Source organism: Saimiri boliviensis, chromosome 10 (genome assembly GCF_048565385.1).
Source record: "Saimiri boliviensis isolate mSaiBol1 chromosome 10, mSaiBol1.pri, whole genome shotgun sequence".
Classification (NCBI taxonomy): Eukaryota; Metazoa; Chordata; class Mammalia; order Primates; family Cebidae; genus Saimiri; species Saimiri boliviensis.
In genome coordinates, this window is record NC_133458.1 from 70,987,063 (window position 1) to 71,013,897 (window position 26,835).

The 26,835-nt window shown below is 36.0% G+C and overlaps 1 protein-coding gene across 11 annotated transcripts in view; it reads left to right on the plus strand.

Moving 5' to 3' along the window:
* Positions 1-26,835, plus strand: part of PPP1R9A (protein phosphatase 1 regulatory subunit 9A) — a 339,268-nt gene that overhangs the window by 241,575 nt on the left and 70,858 nt on the right. For 7 of the 11 annotated variants that reach the window (XM_074379461.1, XM_074379464.1, XM_074379466.1 and 4 more), the window contains 2 exons: positions 2,523-2,658; positions 7,503-7,568. In XM_074379461.1, coding sequence (XP_074235562.1) covers positions 2,523-2,658; positions 7,503-7,568 — 202 coding nt within the window. The remainder of the gene's footprint in view (positions 1-2,522; positions 2,659-7,502; positions 7,569-26,835) is intronic. The other 4 variants (XM_010345471.3, XM_074379468.1, XM_039473002.2 and 1 more) reach the window with 1 other exon arrangement.

Here is a 26,835-nt window from a genome sequence, read left to right on the forward strand (position 1 = left end):
ATTCCTATTTTTCCACATCCAGCATCTGTTGTCTCCTGATTTAATGATCACCATTGTAACTGGCATGAGGTGGTATCTCCATGTGCTTTTGATTTGCATTTCTCTAATGACCAGTGATGATGACCTTTTTTTCATATGTTTGTTGGCTGCATAAATGTCTTTTGAAAAGTATCTGTTCATATCCTTCACCTACTTTTTGATGAGGTTGTTTGTTTTTTTCCTTGTAAATTTGTTTAAGTTCTCTGTAGATTCTGGGTATTAGCCCTTTGTCAGATGGGTAGATTGCAAAAATTTTTTTCCCATGCTGTTGGTTGCCAGTTAACCTGTTGATAGTTTCTTCTGCTGTGCAGAAGTCCTTAAGTTTAATTAGATCCCATTTGTCTCTTTTGGCTTTTGTTGGCCATTGCTTTTGGTGTTTTAGTCATGAAGTCCTTGCCCATGCCTGTGTCCTGGATTGTATTGCCTAGGTTTTCTTCTAGAGTTTTTATGGTGTTAGGCCTCATGTTTAAATATTTAATCCATCTAGAGTTAATTTTTGTATAAGGTATAAGGAAGGGATCCAGTCAGCTTTCTGCATATGGCTAGCCAGTTTTCCCAACACCATTTATTAAATAAGGAATCCTTTCCCATTGTTTGTTTTTGTCAGGTTTGTCAAAGATCACATGGTTGTAGTTGTGTGGTGTTCTTTCTGAGTCCTCTCTAAAAGTAACTTTTTAAATAATGTCAACCCAGATACCTATCAGTAGAAAAATAGATAAACCAAATGTAGTATATTCAATGCAATAAAATACTATTTATTGATAAAAAGGAGCAAATAACTGATACTTACAGCAACATGGATAAACCTCCAAAACATTGTGGTGAGCCAAACAAGCTAGACACTCTAAAATTTTATTTACATAGAACTCTATAAAAGATTAATATGAACCAGAATGAAGATAACTTAATAGAAAGGAATATGAGGACATATCTTGGGTTGATGGAAATGTTCTGTATCTTAGTTGATGTGTAATTACATGTTTATGTATGTATCACAGTTATTGAACTATACATTTAAAATTCATATATTTTATTGTGTATAAATTGTACCCGAATAAAGATAAAAATAATAGTATTTATAAATTCTATTAACTCTTATTTCTAAAGGAAAATAAAAGATAAGTGAACACTTAAACATAAGTTCAAAGGAAGTCTTGCTTGAAATTATATAAAAGTATTTCTTAAAAGGCAATTAATTACTAACATCTAAGTGTGAAAAATTTTTATCTTTAGTGTATTGTGCAGAAAAGTTGTATATTTTGTTTAAAGTTGATTGAAGACAGCAATGTACTTTAATCAGAGGAAAGCATCAATTAAATGTAGAAACAAGATTTAAACAAAGATTCACATTAAAATAATGATAAGTAATGCTTAGAAACTGCATCCTAGATACACATTATTTATATTTTTAGAAAAACAGAAGCATATAGTAGTATGAAAAGATGTTAAAAAATGAATATTAAATTGGTGAGCACAACACATTATATTGACAAGAATATACCATGACTGTAGCTTGCAATAAGTAAATGTCTTCCTCGGTTTTTTCTTCAGGCTTTTTTTTTTTTTTTTACAAGAATTAGTATCAACAAATATTTTCTTTTCTCCCTTTATTTAGTGAACCACACCTTTTCTCATACTGTCTTTTCCCCAAAAAGAAGTGAATTAATTCACCATCTCTTATTACAGTTTTTCATTTTAAAAACAAAAACCACTACCTCAGTTTTCCCTTTCTCTTATTTTCAAAGTTATATATTTAGTCACCTAAGTTATGCTATACCTCAAAATGTTTTGTTGTTTTTGTTTTGAGACAGAGTCTCACTCTGTCACCCAGGCTGGAGTGCAGTGGCACAATCTGGGCTAACTGCAATCTCTGCCTCTCGGGTTCAAGCGATTCTTGTGCCTCAGCCTCTGGAGTAGCTGGGACTACAGGCATGCGCCACCACGCCCAGCTATTTTTTGTATTTTTAGTAGAGACCAGGTTTCGCCATCTTGGGCAGGCTGATCTTGAACTACTGACCTCAGATGATCCACCCACCTTGGCATTCCAAGGTATTGGGATTACAGGTGTGAGCCACTGCTCCCGGCCAAATGTTTTTGAAGCAATTTTTGTTAGGGTTATGCAAATGATTCTTGAGTTCAATGGTACAGGAAATTATGAGCTTGTTTCCATTTTGTATGGTATCAAAAATGTATAAAGTACTGCAAAATGGGTTACATATGTTAAATCTTCTCTTAAAATGGTAATTTTTATGGTCCTTTACTTTTTTCCCCCCTTCTCTTCCTTTATGAGCTGTATCCCTAAAAATCACTTCAGTTACTCAGCTAACCTTTCCCCTCACCCAAGAAAACCATTTTGAAATATGTAGGTGATGTTACTGTCTTCAGGCTTGATGTACCCTGCTGAGATCAAACCTGGTTACTTCACTTAACACTCCTTTTTGCTGGAAAGTTTTAAATATTAGTCTTTGTTAACCTTTCCACAGATTTGTTATTGGGCGGGAAAAACCAGGACAAGTGAGTGAGGTTGCCCAGTTGATAAGCCAGACACTGGAACAGGAGAGGCGCCAGAGAGAGCTGCTGGAACAGCACTATGCTCAGTATGATGCCGACGATGATGAGGTCAGTAGTGCTTGCAGATTCTTTTTTCCACATTTTCTAATTCTTGAAATGCTCTACTGTATAACAGTATGACAGGTTTGATGCAGTTTCTCGAGGAAGGTATGTCTACGTTGAACTAAAATTCTACCTTAGGAAAGAAATACTACTTGCATCTGATATTCATTTAAGAATCAAATCATGGTATCCAGTTTATAGTATGAAGTTTGTGGACACAAATAAGTCTTATCTTTTCACTATTAGAAAGGAAGTCATAGAAACAGAAAAGGATAAAAACACAAAAATGTGAATAATGTCTGTCTTTATTGCTGAAATTGGGTGATTTTTCTCTCTCTGCTTTTTATTTTTTCAATCTTTTCCAAATGTTCTACAATAGTATGTAATGCTTTTCCAAAAAAATCAGTAAACATACTCATACACATAGAAATATACACAGAAAAGTACTATAGATTGCTGAGTGTTTCCAGTGTCTTTTCCCCTCAGGAAGAGAAAGTTCTTTGGATCTGCTCACTCTGATTTGTGCTAACACAATGCAGAACAGAGCTTTCCACTAGCACATGTTCCATTGAGTAGATACATATTGGAATAATTTTACATCCTGCTTTCTGTAGAAGATCAAGTAAATGAATAGAAGCTAACCCCCAAGTGAAAACAGCTCTCCAGAACCCTTGTGTGCTGTAATATAATACAGATGCTGTTCTATTTCTAATGTCATTGCCAAATGCACATTCGTATAATGGGACAACATGCTTTATTATAAACACATTTAAACATGCACATGTTTCATATTGGCATGTCAAAAGATCCATCAACAATTTAATTGTATTTTATACTCCATAAACTTGTACATATTTAGATATAACAAATATTCTTTATTCCAACTGATAAAACCACAGTGAAAATTCATATATTCAACCCCTTCTTATCTGAATATATAATTTTTTAGAATATTGCTTTCTAGCCAGGTCATAGAGATTAATAAACAGACTTTCAAATATTTTTCATGTATTTTTAATCTGAGATGTTTTAACACTAATGTATATTACGATCTCATGAGTATATAATATAATGAGGATATATTCCTCACTTATTATAGCAGAAAATTAGAGGTGGTATATCCGTTAACTTTTGATCATTGGATAATACAGTATAAAGCCCTTAAATGAATGAATTAGACTCTTAGAACCTGATTGATATTCTTACTTGATGAGTTCATTTGAAATGGTGAGTATATTTTCATCACACTGAGATACTTTGTATGAATAATGTTATCTTGAATTTTCAAACTAAAGAAGGGATTTCTCAAATGTTTTGAACTTGTATCTTACCTCGTTTTCAATTCTCTACATTAGTATTTTGTATTTTATCAGAGACACTGATTTACTTTGGCTGCAAGCTTATTCTGAGATTGTAGAATCATTCTCTGCAGGTTTGATTTTTGCCTCCTCACTGTGCTAGAAGGATTTTTCGTCTTAGGTTCAGGGAGTACAGTGACATCAAGTGGTAGAAGGGGATGTGGTCAGGCTTTCTAATCTGTGTGCCTTGGTTTCTTTGGCCTGAAAAGCACAGGGATTCGGTTAGGTCATAAAATTTCTTCTAGCTTCGAATGTTCCATGAATATGAAATAAGACATCAGGTTTAATAAGGAGAGGACAAAGAAGATAGTCAAATTTTTAAGGCACTCCAAGTGAAACATTTAGATCACAGACCACACATTTACTGCAGTTATTTTGAGGCACTGAAATATTATCACATTTATCCCCAAAAGTTGATATAAGATTTTGCCTTTTTTTTTTTTTTTTTTTTTTTTTTTTTAAGACACAGGGTCTTGCTCTGCCACCTAGGTTGGAGTGCAATGACACAAGCATAGTCCACTGTATCCTCAAACTCCTTAGCTTAAGCCAACCTCCTGCCTTGCCTCAGCCTCCTAAGTAGCTGGGGGTATAGGCACACAGAACCATGTATTGCTGATTTAAATTTTTTTTTTTTTTTTTTTTTTTTGCGGAGATGAGGTCTCACTATGTTGTCCAGGCCTGTCTTGAACTCCTGGCCTCAAGCAATCCTCCTGCCCCGGCCTCCCAAAGTGCTGGATTTACAGGTGTGAGCTACCACTCCTGGCCCAAAGTCTTCTTTAACTTGATAATTTGAATAGATGGATAAAGAATATTTTTTACTTGACATTTATACTTAGTAATATATCACATCCTAAATAGAAGATTGCTTATAGGTTTTCTTGTTTGCCTGTTTTTGTAAGATAATCAGAGTTGTCATCTGAGCAGATATTTTCAGGGGCAAGGAAATTAAGTACATATTTAGTGGCAGGCACTTTGTAAGGTGTTTCCTGCATCATCTCATTTAATCTTTAATGCAGCCAGAAGAGATTTTCTTTTATTCCGACAAATGCGGCAGCTGAGGTTTTTTCTGGTCTTACATCCAGTAGTTAGCAGAGTTGGAATTGGAATAAGGTCTTCCTGGCTCCAAAGGCTGGACTCTTTGCAACACACTGTGCTGTTTTTGAGTAGAGTGTACAGAACACGTCTGCTGGGTCTGTCTGTATTCAGGCAGACACAGAATAACTTGGCAACAAATGATGTTAAGAGAATTACTGTTTGGGGTGATGGAGTTTAGGTTCTGTGGTTCTTTATTCTGTATTTCTAATAAAAGGGAAATCAAGCGTTTGGATAATTATTTTACTCTAGGCAACAGTCATAAAGTCATCTTTATAGAATTTAAAGGGAAGAATAATTGAGTACTCAATTTTTTTTTTTTTTTTTTTTTTTTTTGAGACAGAGTTTTGCTCTTGTTACCCAGGCTGGAGTGCAATGGCGCGATCTCGGCTCACCGCAACCTCCGCCTCCTGGGTTCAGGCATTTCTCCTGCCTCAGCCTCCTGAGTAGCTGGGATTACAGGCACACACCACCACGCCCAGCTAATTTTCAGTATTTTTAGTAGAGACGGGGTTTCACCATGTTGACCAGGATGGTCTCGATCTCTTGACCTCGTGATCCACCCGCCTTGGCCTCCCAAAGTGCTGGGATTACAGGCTTGAGCCACCGCGCCCGGCCAATTTTTTTTTAAATTAGTTTAGCTTTAAGTTAACCTGTTTTTTTTCTTTCTGCAAGTTGTAGAAGTAAAAACGAAGTGCTTGCTATGTTACTTCAAGTAACTCACTATGGAAAAAAGTCAAGGAGACTTTTCTTTGTATCCATCACCATCTTCCTCTGTGACTTGGGTTTTCTTCCTTTCTTATATGTTATACACTGTCTCACCAAAACGTGCCCAGATAAATCCAACTGTTACTTTTCAGTGCATAAGAGAAATGAAAGTTGTACAAATAGTGAAATTCCACTCCAGTGTTAAAACTTCAAATTATCACTTGATTCAAATTATTTTTTTCTGAGGGTAAAAAATATTAAATTGATTGATTTGAGTGCTTTTTTCCCATTTTCTATTTACTCTCTGTCTCCCTTTATGAATGAAGAATAAAATGTTGAAGCAGCATAAAAGAAATGAGAAGAACAAATATTGGATAAGTAATAAATAAATCCTAAAATAATTGAGTTAATTATATATATATATATATAATAGAACAATTTATTAATTAATATATCTGTGTTGAAACAGACCCTGGATGTGTGTAATCAGTCACTTGGTTTTTCACTTTTGTGATTTATAGATTCATCTCGTGGTTTTAAAGTTAGAGTTATTTTTATTTGACAATATCCCCTTTGACATTCCCTGTACCGGCCGGGAAAACCTTTAATTAGATACAGAGCAACCAAGTTCATCCAACTGATTTCCAGAGCCAGCTCTTAGATCAACAATGCCTGCTGAAGGATAGATAGCTTCTGTTTTTGATCAGATCATCCAAAGTTGATTGTAACTTGGAACTTGTCACATTGACAAAGAGGAGTTGCTTGCACAACTGTCAGTGTTTAGTCTTTTAGTAGTGAGATGAGGTAATTATGGTATATATTTTGTGTAGTATCTTTATATATATTATTAAAGAGCCTGATACAGTTTGAAGTACTGCAGGCTCACACTGGAAATAGAGTATGAACTGGCACTATATTCCATATGTGAATTAGAAAATAGGTATGATCATTGAAATTAAAATAAACTTTAAAAATTATAATTATTTGGCTTCCTTAAATATTCTTTTGAGACATAATATTTATTACATTGTGAAGTCTTAGCTTATAGATAGCATTTCAGAGTCTCCTTAGGCAGTAGTTCATAACAAGGTTAATCATCACTCCAGAAACTGATGCTCCTTCTAAAATATAATTGAATCTTTCTTTCATAATTTGTTTTCATTACTGGAAATTTATATCATTATAACAATATTATAGCAACATTATTTTTTAGAATCTTTTAAAGTATTGAATACAATTTAGAGTTGCTGCCCACATAGATATGGGTGTTTGTTGCTTGTGTTAGCATGTAATAATTAGAGGCAAAAATATAATGGAGGCTTTGGTTTGCATAAGTATTAAAAGGCATACAAGAATATATTTATGTTGTAAAAAGTGTTAGAGGGATAACATTAAATTTGACTCTGTTTGCCATTTCTAGTTGGAAATAGCTTGTGTGTATAAACAAGTATTGGCAGTTATTGTTGACCTTTTAATAATGTGATTATAATAATGTAAATAGACTGTATACTGTATCTATAATACTGAGAAACTAAGAGTGGGGGCTTTTTTTTTTTAACCAACATGCAGCACTTAACAGTGTGTATTACAATAAGCACTGGGACCTCAGTGTTTTTCTATCCTTTATCATTAGGCTGCTCTCTTTGCGGTGCGGGGTAAGCCTTCTTTAATATTTTTTGTCAACCATTCTAGAACACTGTGGCTGAATTACAAGGAGTGTCTGGCAACTGCAATAACAATAACAACTATTTTCTTAAGGTTTGTTTTTTGGTTGAAAGTAATGCTTACCTGTACTTTCCTGCTTCATATGTAAAATTAAATATTCTTTGTGTCTTATTAACTATGTGTATGTTCTGAAGAACTTCTCTAGAGCTATGTGTTTTGTGCATTGAATAATAGTTTGAAAATAATCATTCAAAAGACATTTAATTCTGAAACATAGCATATATTTTAGGTATAGGTTTGGTAATTTAGACTCATTTCTTAATATTTAGCCATGGATATTTTTAACCCCTAACACTTTAAATATTTTGTGATTCAAATTCAAAGGAAAAAATAAATGTCCAACAGCAGGTCTGTCCGAGGTTTGCAAAGTCACAATGTATGTAGTGATTTATATTGTCTGCAAATCCAGTACTTTTTTAGGAAATAATCTTTTGATACAAAGTTCTTGATTTTTCAAAACACTAAATACATTTATCTTTAAATTATGGTAGTATTTATTTGCATGATTTATATGATAGACATACCAAAATATCTAAAATGATACTGTAACAAAATAATTCTCATTATGTTTAGTTGCTGTTAATATAGATAGCAGTGCTTAAAAATGGAGGTCAAGTGTATGTAAAAGGCAGACTGATTTATGACAGTTAGGAGCCTGAAGAATAAAAGAAATATAAAACCTTTTTAACAGCCTGTTTGTGAACAGACTCCAGTTTGGTTGGATCTTTAAAGTCATTAAATTTAATTATATCCTTTGGTTTATGATCCCCAAATCTATAGCAATGGTCATTATCACTGAAACCCAGAATCACAAGGTGCTTGGAAAACATTCAGTTGAAGACCCTATCCATATGTGATGTAGCCTAAGCAGTGTATACACATGCTTCACACACATACACCCCCACAGACCACACTCACACCACACATACCCACACACACCCCCCATACACCACACTCACACCACACGTACCACCCACACACATACTACACACACACCACACTCACACCACACATGCCCCCACACACACCACACATACCCACACACATCACCATACACACCAAACTCACATCACACACCTCACACACACACCACTCACACCACACACCCACACACACACCACACTCACACACCACACTCACATACTGCACACACACCTCACACACAACACACATCCCACATACCCACACATATGACACGCCACACACACACCACAAACACATATTGCGCCCCCACACACATACCTCAAACACACTCTGATCTCAAGGTGTAGATATCTTCCCGTACTTGAAAGATTCTCTCTAGAAATATTCTTTGTATATGGAGATGTTACTTATTAATAGCACTGTGTACAGACAAAAGGGTGGGTAGTGTCAAGTGGAGACAGAGGTTAGTATAGGAACCTTCATCTAAACAATGAAGATTCATCTTTGATTTTTAAAAATTATGATACAAATGATTTGAATATATTTTCCTTCCCACTGCTACGTTGTGATGTTATTTACTCGTGAGCTAGATACAAAATACCAAATAAACTATCAAATTCTTCCATGTAATTAAATTTCTCTGAAAGTGTAGACTTTGTACTCCCTAGAAACTGTGCTAGAACAATTCAATATTATGATGATGAAACACAGAGTTTGCAGTGTTAAAGAGATGTCATAGAAACTAACACAAATGACAGTATTTTTCTGAATTTAAAAATATATAGTTTATGTTGAATAATTATTGACCAAAAAGTTCCAAAATGCTAAAAGACACAGTAAGAGATGGATGCCTGGGAAACAGACTTACTTTCCCAGGGGCCATGAGGATCCCCTGGTTTTTCCATGCCTTTTGTTTCCTCCATGTTTTATGGTGTTTAGTACACTGACTTTGTTGCCCTTGTATGTCAACTTAAACTGTGTGCCTTTCAGGGTTCTGTTTTCATCTATTTCACAAAACATTGTTGGGCTAGCAGCCTTTTAAAAGTGTGTCAGTAGCACTGTGTGTATCTCTTTCTAACATTATTTATCCATAAATTTCCCCCATTAGCCTATAATCTCTTCTAAGACAGGTTTCAGTGGGCTTTTGCTTACTACAACATTTTAATTGTCTTGAGAGGCCATGAATTTGCAAGAAGACCCTATCTCTATCACACTAAACCACAATCTTCTTCATGTAAAACCAGAAAAAATAAGCATGCCTATTTTATCCCTTGAAAACCTTAGGGACTATCAAAATAGCAACTTGGTGACTCACATTAACATGCCTTCTTTTTAGTCATAACTAAATAAACCCGCAGTTAAAACAGAATAGTCAAAATGGCCTAAATTACAATGTTGCATATATATCCTTCTCTCCTTCCCAGTGTATTCACTTAGAAATAGCCTTAAGTCATAGAAACATATTTTCTATCACAGAAATACATTTCCATCTGCAATAGAAACTAAATGGTGACTTGACCAAAGACTGAGATGGTAAAGCTGCTTTATCATGGAGTTTTGGCAGGCTTCATAAAGGCTTCATTCATTTTTAACTGATATTGAGGCTAGTAAGGATGTTAAAAACTCTAATTGGTTTCTGAAGTTTCAGTTCCTAAAGGGATTTTTTAATGGATTTATTGAGATAAATTTGACATAGCGTGAAATGCACATATCTTAAATGTATAATTTGGTATGTTATCATCACATAGCCCCATTTAAATATCAACTTTAATGAGTAATAATGTACATACAATAAAATACACCAATTTTAAGTGTATTTAAGTTAACAATTTGATTAGTAATCACCACTATAATCAAGATATAAGACATTTTTATTACCTCAAATATTTACCTTATGGAACTTTGTAGTCACTCTCAGCCTGAAACAGCTATTCAGTCAGCTTTTTGAAACTGTTAGTTAATTTCTCCAATTCTAGAATGTCATTAGAATAAAAGTACAACATACTTTTCTTGTAGTGCTTCTTTGACTCATCATAATGTCATAATTATCATTAATACTTAAATGTTATGATGGTACTGTAATTGGTATTGCTTTGAGTTATAGTAGACAAAACCCAGGGTCTACCTGATGTGGGATGCCTAATTAGGAAACTTCACCATAAAGCTGGAACTCCATGGACTACTCTTTTCTGTAAGGTGAAAATAAATCTATCACCCCAGGGTCTGCATGGAAAATTGCCTGTGTCAAATCTTGGGTGATGACTGGAAGGGCAAAAAAATTTTTTTTCTAAGAAATTATGATCACAAGTAGCCTTAATTTATGCTACTTTTCAGAAGAAAAAAAAAAGCATATCTTTCCTTGGGCATTCATCTTTACTCAAAGAAAAGAAGTTAAAGTTTCAAGAAATATGAGTTTACAGTTTCAAAGTACAAAGTTCACAGGGAAATAAAGGACCATGAGTAACAAACAACAGAAAGTAGAAGGGAGGGAGGAAAAGAAAAGAAAGAGAAAGAAGAAAGGAAAGAAAGATAAGGTCAAAATCATTTTATTATCCCTTGTACCAAACTAGAACAAATATATCTAGTTGTATATAACTTATTCCAGGAGACATAAAAACTAAAGTAGTACAGCCATGATACCAGAAATGCAGTAAAACTTTGAGAGTGTGAGATGTATGAAGTAATAAGACATAACCTTAGTACCAAAACCTAACAATGATGAGAAAGAAAATACGTGTAAGTCCATCCCATTCATGAAAACAATGCAAAAAAAATTCCTAAACAAAATGTTGGCAAATCATATGAAGCAACATATAAAAGAGATAATATATCATAACAAGGTTGGGTTTGGCCAGGAATGCAAGTATGGTTTAACATTTGAAAATCGGTCACCTTTTATATTTTACATTGTACTGGTAGGCAAGTTAAAGAAATTAAAGAAATAAATTGTAAAGGAAGAAGTGAAACTGTTATTCACATATGATGAGATTGTCTATTTAAAAATCTCAAAGAGTACCTATAGATAAGTTATTAGAAATAATATAAAATTATAATAACTTTGCTGGATACATAATTAATGTAAATAAAACATCTATTTCAATATGTCTGCAAACCAGGAGAAAACATAATTTATAAGTTACCATTTGCAAGATTTCAAGACATAAATGATAGGGAAGACCTTCATAGAGAAAAATAAAATTTTATTGAGATATATTAAAGAAAGTGTATAAAACAGGACAAAGAAACCTTGTTCATGGATTGATTGGAAGATTCAATAACTTGTGTCCATAAACTCCAAATTGATTCATGCAGTTCTAGTAAAAATGATTTCAAAAGATTTTAAAACAGAATTTGGTAAGCTATTGCTAAAATACACGTGAAGGGACAGTACACCAGAAATAACCATGACATTTCACATGCTTTAAAATGGAAATAATTATTATTAAACTTTAGTAAATTTAGATTTTAAGGCAAAAGAATGAGCAAGTTGGTCAAGGAACCCAGAAATAGCCCTTTAGATATATGAAAACCTGATTTTATAACATAGATAACACTCTAGAAGTGTTGAGAAATGTTTGGCTCTTCAATAAAGAGAATATAGTTAAGTTGAGCCCCCACATATAATCCATATCCAAAATTCCATTTCAAGTGGACTGACTACTCAAATGTGAAAAGCAAAAATATAAAATTTGGAAGATAGTGTAGAAGAATAACTTTATGACCTCAGTTTTTAGAAATGTTTTTAAATGAGCCACTGAGAAAACTGACTACATTAAACTTAAAAACTTCTGTTCATCAAAAGAATACCTTTAAGAAAATGAAAAGACCAAAAGCAGGAATAAAATGTTTAAAAAATAAATAACCAAAAGTAAATTACAGTCAATTCGGAGAAATATATTTTTAGGCAATTTCATCATCATGTGAACATTATAGGCTGTACTTACACAAACCTAGATAGTATAGTCTACTACACACCTAGGCTAGATGTTACAGTTTTTTCTCCTAGGCACAAACCTGTACAGCATGTTACTGTACTGAATACTGTAGGCAGTTGTAACACAATGGTATTTGTGTATTTAAACATGGAAAATGTATGGTAAGAATATGGTATAAAACGTAAAAAATGATACACCCCTGTAGGCCACATACCATGAATGATGCTTGCAGGACTAGATGTTGCCCTGGCTGAGTCAGTAAGTGAATGTGAACACTAGGACATTACACTATTGCAGACTTTATAAACACTGTATACTTAAGCTACAATGAAATTATTTTAAAATATTTTTCTTTGAAAATAAATTAACCTTAGCTTACTATAACTGTTTTATTTTGTAAACTTTTAGATTTTAAAAACTTTTGACTATTTCCTTTTTAATAACACTTAGCTTAAAACACACATTGTAGAGCTGTACAAGAATATTTTTTATCCTTATTCAGTAAGCTTTTTGCTGTTTTTAATTTTTTACTTTTTAAATCTTCTTGTTTAAAACTAAGACACAAACATACACATTAACCTTGGCCTACATGGTCAGAATCATCAATATCTTCTACCTTCATGTCCTGTGCCACTAGTAGGTCTCAGGACAATAATACATGGAGCTGTCATCTTTCATGATAACAATGTCTCTGCTGAAATACCAACTGAAGAACCTGCCTGAGGCCATTTTACAGTCAGTCTTTTTTTTTTTTTTTTTTTTTTTTTTTTTTAAATAAGTAGAAGGACTACACTCTAAAATAACAATAAAAAGCATGGTAAATACCTAAATCACTAACATAGCTGTTGATTGTAAAGTATCATGTGCTGTACAAAACTGTATGCATTGTATTTTTATACAACTGGCTGCACAGTAGGTTCGTTTACACCAGTATCACCACAAACATGAGTAATGTATTGTGCTATAACATTATAACAGCTTTTCAGCTCTATTATAATCTTATGGGACCACTGTCATATGTAAAGTCCAGCATTGACCAAAATGTCATTATATGGCACATGACTGTATATAAAAAGTACTTGTGAGAGCCAGTAAGGAAAGACTACAATGGGCCACTGGCTTGAAAAGGCATGTCTCAGAAAAGGAAACCTTCATAGCAGATGATGTCCAAATATATTAGCAATCAGCAAGTGAAAAACCAAAATAAAATACTACTACATACCTACTGAATTGATATGAATCAGATATTTTAAGTTTCAGTGAGGATATGGAGTAAGGAAAACTCGTATTCTCTGCACATAGGAAAATAAATAAGCCCAATCATTTTGAAAAACAATTTGGCGTTATCTAATAAAGTTGATTCAACAATTATATTTTTGGCTAACTACCCTAGTAAAACTCATATGCATGAGCTATAGACATGTATAACATTGTTTTTGTAGTAGTAAATAAAACATTGAACATATATGACATCTCTATCAACAAGAGAATAGATAAATATATTATGTTAAAGTCGTACAATTAAATTTTATGTTGATCCAGCAACCCACAACACTGGGTGGAATCACAAGAGCACAGAGTTAAAAGCAAAAAGGCACAGAAAAATACCCACAATATTATTCCATTTATATAAAGCATAAAATCTTGTCAAAATGTTACATTGTTTGGGTATAAAAATATAGCAAAATTTAAAAAAAAAAACTCAGAATGATAAAATTGGTAAAATTCAACAGAATTTACTCCAGAAGAGTAAGCAAGTAAAGTGAAATCAAGGAGGCACACACAGGGGACGTCAATGAAAATGAGTGGTCCTGTTCCTTTTCTTGAACTAAGTTGTTAGTTTATTGGTGGTGGTTATATAATTATTCATTATGTTTTAAATTTATTTCTTTAATAGGCTTTATGTCAACTCAGTATTTAATATAATTTAAAATCTGCCATGTATAATATATTTAGCAGTTTTGTGATTATGTGGATATAAAATGAATTACATAGTTTCTCCTTTCTGAGGACTTATAAAATGGCTTATAACTCAGTGTCTTAAACTTGCTTCAGTATGAGAATATCATGGTACGTCTTTAAAAATACAGATTTATCCACCCAGCCTCAGACTTACTGAATCTGAATATGGTTTGCAGGGTTGTCACCTGCGGATGTTTGTGGGAAGGGGTTGGATGTAATCAGTACTGGAGTGGTCCAGTGTAAAGGTGCCAGGAACCCTAAAGTGCTAGTATTGCAGACACTTTGCAAGAAGGAATGGCTGCCACAAACCACAAGACAGTCATGTGAGGAAAGGACGAGAATTATTCTCCCTAGAAGGAGATGGTAAGATTGAGACTATGTTTATCATTAATCTGTAAAATAATTCATGTAATACCACCAATGACATTTTTGTTGGTTTTATTTTTTTTAATACCTTAAATGCTATAACTTGGTTCTGTTAGATGATCTGATAACATTTTTGCAATTATATGAATCAATTTTTACATAAATATATTTATCAAGATTCAGTTACTTGTACAATTATAGAATTACTGAAATAATTATAACATATGCCTCTTAAGTCACTCATAGCTGTCCTCATCTATAGAAGAAAATTCAGGGAAATACAAATCTCTTAATCTCTTTCCACTGTTCTACTGGCATCAGAATAAGCACTTCATTGTTCTCTTGGCAAGTAAAATGAAACTCAAGGAAGACTGCCAGTTTGAATTTGCAGTGTGACATTTGAATTATAGAGGTCTACTTTGGTCTGTCGACTGTTTAGTTCAGGATCTCAGCGGGAAAAAGAGAGATCACTGGTTCCGTCCTCATATAGAATATATTTATTAGGAACTTAAACACAATAGCAGTTATCTCTTTATAAGTAGGTAAATTATCAAGTGGAATTGAATTAAGAATATTAACACATGGAAAATATATTTTATACTCACAAGAAGCTTATTTTGCTGTGGAAATAGTAAATATATATGGTAAGAAAAATGTAAATCCTTTTCAAGGCAACCTGTTAAAAGATCCAATAACCATAGTATAAAAGAATCATCACAATTTTAAGGCATACAAAATAAAAGTGAATTTGATATTTCTGCTTTCTATTTTTATTTGCAAGGAGGTTTTTGTTGCTTTTGTGTATTTTCTGTAGCACAAGCAGGTGCAGCAATATAGGGCGTGTTCAAAAAAAATTTTTTTGAACAGTGCAAGGAACTTGTTTATTATACAGAGACCCATCACTGAACACAGCCAACATCAATCCCTGCTTTCTTTTTTTTTATTGCATTTTAGGTTTTGGGATACATGTGAAGAACATGCAATATTGTTGCATAGGTACACACATGGCAGTGTGATTTGCTGTCTTCCTCCCCATCAACTATATCTGGCATTTCTCCCCATGCTATCTCTCCCCAACTCCCCACCCCCCACTGTCCCTCCCCTATTTCCCCCAACAGACCCTAGTGTGTGATGCTCCCCTCCCTGTGTCCATGTGTTCTCATTGTTCAGCACCCACATGAGTGAGAACATGCGGTGTTTGATTTTCTGTTCTTGTGTCAGTTTGCTGAGAATGATGATTTCCAGCTTCATCCATGTCCCTACAAAGGACATGAACTTACTGTTTTTTATGGCTGCATAGTATTCCATGATGTATTTGTGCCACAATTTCCCTGTCCAGTCTATCATCGATGGGCATTTGGGTTGGTTCCAGGTCTTTGATATTGTAAACAGTGCCGCAGTGAACATTCATGTGCATGTGTCTTTATAGTAAAATTATTTATAATCCTTTGGATGTATACCCAGCAATGGGATTGCTGGGTCAAATGGAATTTCCGTTTCTAGGTCCTTGAGGAATCGCCACACTGTCTTCCACAATGGTTGAACTAATTTGCACTCCCACCAACAGTGTAAAAGTGTTCCTATCTCTCCACATCCTCTCCAGCATCTGTTGTTTCCAGATTTTTTAATGATTGCCATTCTAACTGGCGTGAGATGGTATCTCAATGTAGTTTTGATTCCCATTTCTCTAATGACCAGTGATGATGAGCATTTTTTTTCATATGTTTGTTGGCCTCATGTATGTCTTCTTTTCTAAAGTGTCTCTTCAAATCTTTCACCCACTTTTAAATGGGCTTGTTTGTTTTTTTCTTGTAAATCTGCTTTAGTTCTTTGTAGATTCTGGATATCAGCCCTTTGTCAGATGGGTAGATTGCAAAAAAATTTTCCCAGTCTGTTGGTTGCCAATTCACTCTAATGACTGTTTCTTTTGCTGTGCAGAAGCTGTGGAGTTTGATTAGGTCCCATTTGTCTATTTTGGCTTTTGTTGCCAATGCTTTTGGTGTTTTGGTCATGAAGTCCTTGCCTATGCCTATGTCCTGAATGGTTTTGCCTAGGTTTTCTTCTAGAGTTTTTATGGTGTAGGTCTTATGTTTAAGTCTTTAATGCATCTGGAGTTAATTTTAGTGTAAGGTGTCAGGAAAGGGTCCAGTTTTTGCTTTCTGCACATGGCAAGCCAGTTTCCCAACACCATTTATTAAACAGGTACTCCTTTCCCCATTGCTGGTTTTTTGAGGTTTGTCAAAGATCAGATGGTTATAGATGTGTGGTGTTGCCTCTGAGGCCTCTGTTCTGTTTCATTGGTCTATATCTCTGTTTTGGTACCAGTACCATGCTGTTGTGATTACTGTAGCCTTATAGTATAGTTTGAAGTCTGGTAGTGTGATGCCTCCCACTTCGTTCTTTTTGCTTAGAATTGACTTGGCTATTGGGGCTCTCTTTTACTTCCACATGAAGGTTAAGGTGGTTTTTTCCAGTTCTGTGAAGAAGGTCGTTGGTAGCTTGATGGGGATAGCATTGAATCTATAAAATACTTTGGGCAGTATGGCCATTTTCACAATATTGATTCTTCCTAACCATGAACATGGAATGTTTTTCCATCTGTTTATGTCCTTTCTGATTTCGTTGAGCAGTGGTTTATAGTTTTTCTTGAAGAGGTCCTTTATGTTCCTTGTTAGTTTTATGCTTAGGTATTTTGTTCTCTTTGTAGCAATTGTGATTAGCAGTTCATTCTTGATTTGGCTCTCTTTAATTCTGTTACTGGTGTATAGGAATGCTTGTGATTTTTTGCATGTTGATTTTGTATCCTGAGACTTTGCTGACATTGCTTATCAGTTTCAGGAGATTTTGGGCTGAGATGATGGGGTCTTCTAGATATACAATCATGTTGTCTGCAAATAGAGACAATTTGACTTCCTCCTTTCCTATTTGTATACCCTTTATTTCTTTTTCTTGCCTGATTGCTCTAGCTAGAAGTTCCAATGCTGTATTGAATAGGAGTGGTCCAAAAATTTTTAGAAAACAACCTATCTGCAGAGCAGAGTATACAAAAACAAATAATAACTAGAAAGTATTTTAAAAGATAATTACTCAAAAAAGTAATTGCAGTTTTTGCCATTGAATATAATGGCATTACTTTCACACCAACCTAATAGAACAATAGTGTTCAATCTTTCTAAAATCAGCGGAATTTCTTGACATTTGGACCTCATCTAACTGGATAGACGTTTTTAAAAAATTGTTGGAAAACAGTTTTCTGTGATCCTCTCACATTTCTGAGACACTGATTGCCCTATATTCTGGACTACCTTTTCAAGTGTTTATTTTTGTGAACTGAACAGCCTTGGAAGATAGTTTTTCCCTTTAGAGCAAAGGGCAGTAATACTTCTGATTATAAAAGATTCTGGTTACCTAGCTCTGGGTCCTTCTGACATGTCTACCTGTGAAGGAATCATCTGGCCTTCTACTCATTATCCTTTGAAAATTTTGGTTTGAGGAGCCAGTCCAAAAATAGTAATAAACAGTTCTCTCTTATCTGCAGTTTTGCATATGAGTGTATCAGTTACCCACAGTACAGTACAATAAGATATTTTGAGAGAAAGAGACCATGTTCACATAACTTTTATCACAATATATTATAATTATTCCATTTTATTAGTTAATAACATGGAATATGCTGTGCCTAATTTATAAATTAAACTTCATGACAGGTATGTATGTATAGGAAAAAGCATAGTATATAATAAGGCTCAGTACTATGTGATCTGCATCCATTGGGGGGTCTTGGATTTATCTTTTGTGGGTAAGGGGATAATACTGTAGTCTCTTTCAACTAGTACAAAGCCCCATCATGGGTTGAAGAAGGGTCTGACCCCACATCTATACTGAGTATGAATGGAAGAAATTTCACTCACTGGGGAAATGATGAGGCAGAGTGTTTAATGCTAGATAAGGAGGAATAGCAACAGTTGGGCTGCTTTTTGACTCAACTCCTCTTGCAGCCTGTCATGTCTGTCATGCCAACTTTAGATTCATTCTGATGATAAAAGTTGTCACAGAGTTCTTTGCCATGGGTCCTGGCTATTATAAGGGAGTATTGTTCCTGCTGGGGAAATTTCTCTGAGATAAATAAACTCCTGTGAGAAATGTAGTATTTGGGCCCTCACTGCCTTGGATTGAATCTTATAATGCTGAAGAAGGTAACTCAATTGAGAATGTGAAATTTTCCCAAGATAATCTAGATAAATTCTTACAGTTAGCCTTATCATCCTGTAAAACTCCCCTGTCCTTTTATGTTGAAACCAGGTTAAAGAGATGTTACCGTGGTAACAGGGCAGCAAATGCCCCAGATGAAGATGGTCTCCATAACAGAATTTTTGCTATGGAAGTCAAGATTATGATTGCTGAGTCAAAGACTCCCCACAACTAAGTAGATGGTGTCAGTAATTGTGAGCAGCCTTATATAGTGCCTCAGGTGGACTGTAAACAGTGAAGTTAGGTTAAAGCATGAGTAAACACTGCACTGCTCACAACTGAATGTGCCGTGATAGCCACAGAGCTCTTCTCTGCTTCCACACCTCTTGTTGCCTTCCCGCCCCACCCTGACTTTAGCTGCTTTGGGCTGAGATCTCTTTGCCTTCCAGAAAGACCAAATTTTGTTTAAAAAACCCTTGAGTATAATGAAGAACTTTAGAGAGGGGAAATACTTGAACTCTATTGTTTTGTTCTGTTGATACTCTGGTTCCCAACTCACTATCTCACCTGGTGCCAATGTGAGAAGGATGCCCAAATTCAACTGATATAATGGGTTCACAGTAGGAAGGGAAGCAAAAATGGCCTTGTGGATGGGACCCTTTGTGGGCAAACACAATGTAATGGTGATATGGTTTCCACTGCTACTTGTGTAATGGAATTGATGTGTTATATGCATGGACTTCTTGTCACATTAGTGTCAATGGGGATTCTCCCACTCAGAGATTGCCACATGTAGAGCGGTAATAGTGGATCATGTAGATCACCTTCCCTGTTTCCCTCAGGTGGCCCAGCAGAAAAAAGATAGCATCTCAGGAGGAGAAAAGGAATTCACAGCTTATTTAGACACTTAATGGGCTAGGAGCAGTGGCTCATGCCTGTAATCCCAGTACTTTCTGAGGCTGAGGCAGGAGGATCTCTTGAGGTCAGGAGTTCAAGACCAGCCTAGCAGACATGGTGAAACCCTGTCTTTACTAAATATACAAAAATTAGCTGGGTGTGGTGGTGCATGTCTGTAATCCCAGCTACTCTGGAGGCTGAGGCAGGAGAATCACTTGAGGCCAAGAGGTGGTGGTTGCAGTAAGCCGAGATCGTGCCACTGTACTCTAGCCTGGGTGACCAAATGAGACTCGGTCTAAAAATAACAATAAAAATAGACACTTAATGGCTGCCAGGATTCTCAGGCCATTTCCCAACTCAGCAATACTACATGCTAGCTCAGTCACCAACACACCTCTTACTTTTTTTAAGTGACTATGAATTTGCTCCTAAACTCTTATTGAAATTGAATGTCTATGGAGAAATAGGAGCACTTTTACACTGTTGGTGGGAATGTAAATTAGTTCAACCATTGTGGAAGACAGTGTGGTAATTCCTCAAGGATCTAGAACTAGAAATACCATTTGATCCAGCAATCCCATTACTGGGTATAAATCCAAAGAAGTATAAATCATTCTACTCTAAGGACACATGCACATGTATGTTTATTGCAGTGCTATTCACAATAGAAAAGACTTGGAACCAGCCCAAATGCCCATCAATGATAGACTGGATAAAGAAAATGTGGCACATATACACCATGGAATACTATACAGCCATAAAAACGGATGAGTTCATGTCCTTTGCAGGGGCATGGATGAAGCTGGAAACCATCATTCTCAGCAAACTAACACAGGAACAGAAAACCAAACACCACACATTCTCACTCATAAGTGGGAGGTGAACAATGAAAACACATGGACACAGGGAGGAGAACATCACACACCAGGGCCTGCTGGGGGGTGGGGGCTAGGGGAAGGATAGCATTAGGAAAAATACCTAATGTAGATGACGGGTTGATGGATCCAGTAAACCACCATAGCAAGTATATACCTATATAACAAACCTGCACTTTCTGCACATTTATCCCAGAACTTAAAGTATAAAAAATAACCACATTAAAAATAATAATAAAAAGAAATTGAATGCCTGACCCATGGACAGACAATATCTCTGGCCTCACATTCTCAGTTTGAGATGGGTCAACTTGAAATCATGACCAACAAGATTGGAAGGGTTCAACAATTATTGTCAAATAGAAATGACAGATTCCAGAAAGCTGCCAATTTGGCTACAAGTGGTGGCTTTCTGTTTGATTAAAACTTTGTCTCTATGCCTCCTGAAATGGGGAGTTCGGCTTGGTAATGGCTTCAATTTATAGGCTTTCTTTAAATCCCTGGTATTTGTTCACTGATGGTTCTGCCAAGTTGTCCAATGTTGTCTTCTGGTTTTTTAATCTCAGCACTAGTTATGCAGACCCCAAAAAGGACATGGTCACTCTGCTCAATAGGCGGAACACAAGCCCATTTATATCTTTGGCCAGTACTCCCCTTGATGAAGCTTGTTATATTTTACTGACTCTCTGGGTCTATTGTGACTGACTTGTTTGGTCTGTCACTCCTACAATTACAGACTGACCTATTAAAGTTTGGGATAGATAGGGTTGAGAGCGGTGGCTCACACCTGTAATTCCAACACTTTGGGATGTTGAGGTGGGAGAATAACTTGAGGCCGAGTGTTTAAGACCAGCTGGGCAACACAGCAAGACCTGTCTCCACAAAAATAATTTTTTAAAAGCCTGGCATGGCAGTGCTGCATGCCTGTAGTCCCAGCTACATGGGAGGCTGAGGTTGGAAACTCCTGGACTTGAGCCCAGGAGTTTTGAGGCTGCAGTGAGCTGTGATTGTGCCATTGGACTGCACCCTGGGTAACAGAGTGAGACCCTGTCTCCAATCAATCAATTTAAAAAAAAAGTTTGGGATGGCAGGCAGTGGAAACCAAGTGTGGCAACTGGTCACATTCTTTAAACTGCTCATGTAGCTGCACCTTAGAGATATTTTAAATATATTTAAATGTATTTGAAGAAAGACTTTTAAAATTAGAATCAGAATCTGCAGTTTAATAGGATCTCCAGGTGATTCTTTTAAAAATATTTTTATTGATGCATAAGATGTACATTGTTTCAGGGTACATGTGACAATTTAATATATTCATTTAATTTGTAAATATCAAATCAGTTTACTTGGGATATTCATCACCAGAGAAAGATCTTTGTAAGAAATCTTAAAAAAAAAAAAAAAGGAAAAAAGAAATAGTTTCTTTAGAATATTTTAAAGAATTTTTTTAAAAAAGATTTTTATGTATTTAAAGAAAAACCATTAGCTCATGTAGCCTTCAGATGATTATAGAGATCCCTCCAAAATGAAGCTACCCTTACTTACTAAAGGGTGCTTTCCTGAGGGATAACTAATTTATAATTTATATGAGCCTAACAGGCAATCGTCCTTATGATTGAAGTCATTTAATTAGATAAGCTCTTAGGAAAATGGTTCTGGATTTTAGGTAATGTGATTATTGTTACCACCTCCATCTTGGCAGGCAGTCATGTCAGCCTTAACTTTTTGGCCAGGGATTTTCTGAATAGTAGAATTGCTCTAACCTTCAATACAGAAGCTTAAGGAAAACGTCCTGGGTTTCTAAGATATATCCTGATGGTTTATGGGACTTCTTTAACCAGTTGAGTCTGGAATCCTAGGGAATATAGTTGTTTATCAGTACTGCAAGTTGGGCTGATTGTGATGCTTGGAATCCTATTGATAGTAGTCTTAATCATATGCTCTGAGATAGACTGAATGGCTTTGGTCCTAGCCACTCTTGGTCACATTCATCAGTGTGGCCAAGGGAATGCCATACTTGGGAAAATTCACTGAAAGCCAAGACTGTGTAGAAATGAGGGTGGACATTGTGTGGAGACAGTTCCTCCATTGGTTCTTCCTTTTCTGCTTGTCTTTTGAGCAGCAGCAGCGCCAGCAGCCTTTGTTTCAGATTATCTTTCCAATTATGTTGGTATCATTAGGAGACAGTATCTCCCTTTAGGGCAGTGACAGGTTTGTTTATCACTCATTATTTAAAAATTTGAATTTCCTTTCCATTTGACCCAGCAATCCCATTATTGGGTATATATCCAGAGGATTATAAATCATTCTACTATAAGGGCACGTGCACATGAATGTTCATTGCAGCAGTTTACAATAGCAAAGACGTGGAACCAACCCAAATGCCCATCAATGATAGACTGGACAGGGAAAATGTGGCACATATACACCATGGAATATTATGCAGCAATCAAAAATGATGAATTCATGTCCTTTGTAGGGACATGGATGAACCTGGAAACCATCATTCTCAGCAAACTGACACAAGAGCATAAAATAAAACACCACATGTTCTCACTCATAGGCGGATGTTGAACAATGAGAACACATGGACACAGGGAGGGGAGCATTACACACTGGGTCTGTCGGGGGGAATAGGGGAGGGACAGCAGCGGGTGGGGAGTTGGGGAGAGAGAGCATGGGGAGAAATGCCAGATACAGTTGATGGGGAGGAAGGCAGCAAATCACACTGCCATGTGTGTACCTATGCAACAATCTTGCATGTTCTTCACATGTACCCCCAAACCTAAAATGCAATGCAATAAAATAAAATATTTAAAAAATTGAATTTCCTAAGGGCAGAATTCTTAATAAGATTTTATTGGTTATACTGTCTTACTTATTTTATTTTATTTTTCTGGAGACAGAGTTTTGGTCTGTCGCCCAGGCTGGAGCACAATGATGCAATCTTGACTGACTGCAACCTCTGCCTTACGGGTTCAAGTGTTTCTCATGCTTCAGCCTCCCGAATAGCTGGGATTACAAGCCAGTGCCACCATGCCCAGCTAACCTTGTATTTTTTTTTAATAGAAATAAAGTTTTACCATGTTGGCCAGGCTGGTCTCAAACTCCTGACCTCAAGTGATCCACCTGCCTCAGCCTTCCTAAGTGTTGGGATTACAGGCATGAGCCACCACCCCCCAGCCTGGTTATACGTTCTGCTTCATTTTTAAACCACATTCTTTTGGCGGTTCCCGGGATTTAAACTTTGTTTAGAAGCCATTGCTTAACTTTAGACTTAATTTTAAGACTTTAAAAAATACGAAGTTTCTGTTTAAACAGAAAGAATTCCTTTCTGTTTAATAGTACTGTCAACTGAACTATATTTTTTACATCTTTTTACATTTTACCATAAGCAGCAAGAGGAAATCAGGCAACACCTTCACCACTGTGTTTAGAAGTCTGCTTAGCCAGATCACCCTGTTCACAAGGAACACTTCCTACTTTCTCATTAGAGAAGGTGATAATGTTGCTAGGCTTTGTGTCACTACATAACAAGCACGCCCCCTTCCAGTTTCCATTAACAATCTGTGCAGTGCAACTTAGGCTTGCTCTAGTACACTCTTCAGAATCCTTCTAGCCTTCGCCCACTGCCTGTTTCCAAAGCCACTTCCCTGTTGTTTTCTGTATTTGTTTTGGCAGCATCCCTCTTCTATTGCTGCATTACAAATTACCACCAAAACTTAGCAGTGTAAAACAAGAAACATTTGTACATTACAGTGTCTGTGGGTCAATTTAGCTGGATGCCTCTGACTCAAAATTTCTCCCAAGGCTGTAAGTAAGGTGTTAGCCAGAGCTGTGGTCATCCAAATGCTCCACTGGGAGATGATCTGCATCCATGCTCACTCAACAGCTATTGGCAGGACTGAGAAGACCCACTTCCAGCCTCCCTCATGTGCCTTGGCAGGCTTCAGGTCCTCACTGGCTGTTGGCCAGAAACATCAGCTCCTGGGGATGTGAGCCTCTCCCTGCTCATAATATGGCAACTTGCTTCCCAATAGTGAGGGCTGAGAAAGAGAAAAAGAAAGAGGACAAAAGAGAAACAAGTCACAGTCTTCTCTGTCAACTAATCTGAGAAGTGGCATTCCATTACTTTCGTTGTATTCTGGTTGTTAGAAGTCAGTCGTTCCAGCTCACACTCAGTGAGAAGGGATTATATAAGGGCATGAACACTCAGAAAAGCAAGGTCACTGGGGTCATTTTGGAGTCTGCCTCCTATAGTAAGAAATAGCATCCCAGCTTCTGGAGTATACTTTCTAAAAGGAAGGGGATAGAAACTGAAGATGGCTTTAAAATATTTGTAAAATCAAATGCTAATTTGTGAACTGTCTACCACAATTGCTACAAAATGTTAAGAAGGAAAAGATGGATTTGAGTTGTTGGAAAAGATATTATTGGCAAATAAAGATTTTTTTGGTCAAAATTTTAGCAAGAATAAGTTTTCAGCAACATTACCAATGACCAGACGAGCTGCGAGCCTGAAGGCAAAGAACATAGAGGCCATATGAGTGATCTAGAGAAGGATTTTAGATGTTTCTTGGTGACTAGATAGTCAGAATGGAGTAAAAAATCAGGAAACATTTTGATAACAAAAGATTGGCAAGAAGATTTCCAATGAGTTGATAAGTGAGAGAAAAAATAAATATATATGATGGGCCAGGCATCATGTTGGATATTTTGCATATTTTTTGACTCCTCTTAATATTCTATGAAATTGGTATCTTTTATACCATTTTATAGAAGAGGAGACCATAAAAGATACAATCTAAATGACTTTCCCATTGTCATGCAACTGTGACATTTGTTTTTCTTCTGTTTTCTGGACTTAGTCCAACCCCAAATGCTTTTTTTGTTGCATTACTTTATGGTGGTGTCCTGGAGAAACAAGATACGGTGAAAACAAGCATAATCATAAAGTCATGTGGTCATTTAGCATATTCTGGTTACTGTAGTTAACTCTTTAATATCACTACAGTGAATTCTCATAACAACCTTTTTAAATGAAGAAGGTGCTATTATTCCCATTTTACAGATGAGCAAACAACATTCAAAGAGACTAAGTGTACTAACACTATAAAACTAGGACACACAGAAGTCACTGACAAAAAATGGAAAGAGAGATGCCTTGGCAGACAGAGGGATGCTTTTGCCAAAATCCCTCTGGATGGTTGGTGCATATTTAGGAATTTTAAACATTAAAATGTGAGTTTGAGGTCTTTCTCCTCCAGAGAAAAAAACAGTTCTCTTCTATTCTCTCACAGAAGTGCATCTGAAAATACATAGAACCAAATTCAAATCCAGTAAACAAATTCCAACAAAAAAAACTGCATAATTAAGGCTATTTTTGGTCTTTAGCACCATTTAGTTTCTCTGAATTTACCAGAGCAAACATTGCTATAGCAAAAATTACTGCTAATGGTTGAACCTAACAACAAGAGAAAATCCCCAAAAGGGTCATTTAGGCCCCAGCTGCAGCTGTGCTTCACTATATTTCATCCTGGAAAGCTGAGATTAACAGGAAAATCAGGCTTTTCTGTGCTATGCAGATGTGGCTACAACTACCTGAATTTATTCAGCAAACATTTGTTCAGTGCCCACTATATGCCAAGCAATGTATTAGCCACACTGGGTTTGCAGGGATAAATTGTACCTGGCATTCTCTAGGAATGTTCAGATGAAAGAAGTTGATGAGAGAAGGCAGATATAGAAACATCAAAGCATTATGAGTGATATCAACCACACAGTGGGAGCATAAAGGAATGAAGTAGGAAAGTCTTAAGGGCAGCAGCTTCACAGTTTGTTCTCATGTACATTGATATTCATCTTGAATCCCTGGGTGGGGTGGGGGAGGCAGTGAGGAGGGCAGAGGCATGGAAGTTTTCTTGGGCTTGGGTAGAAGCTGGTGCCTACTCCAAAACTGGGAATATAAGTGGAGGAACAGGTTTATGGAAAAGTTTTACTTCAGAAATGACCAGTTTGTTTATAAAAGATTCATGTTTTGAGGTCTTTGAGGAACTTAGATTTATGAGACCAAAGTTTAGCAAATGCATTTACAAGATACAGACTGGAAAAGCTTCAGTCTGTTGCTATTGCGGTATTGATACCAGCAGC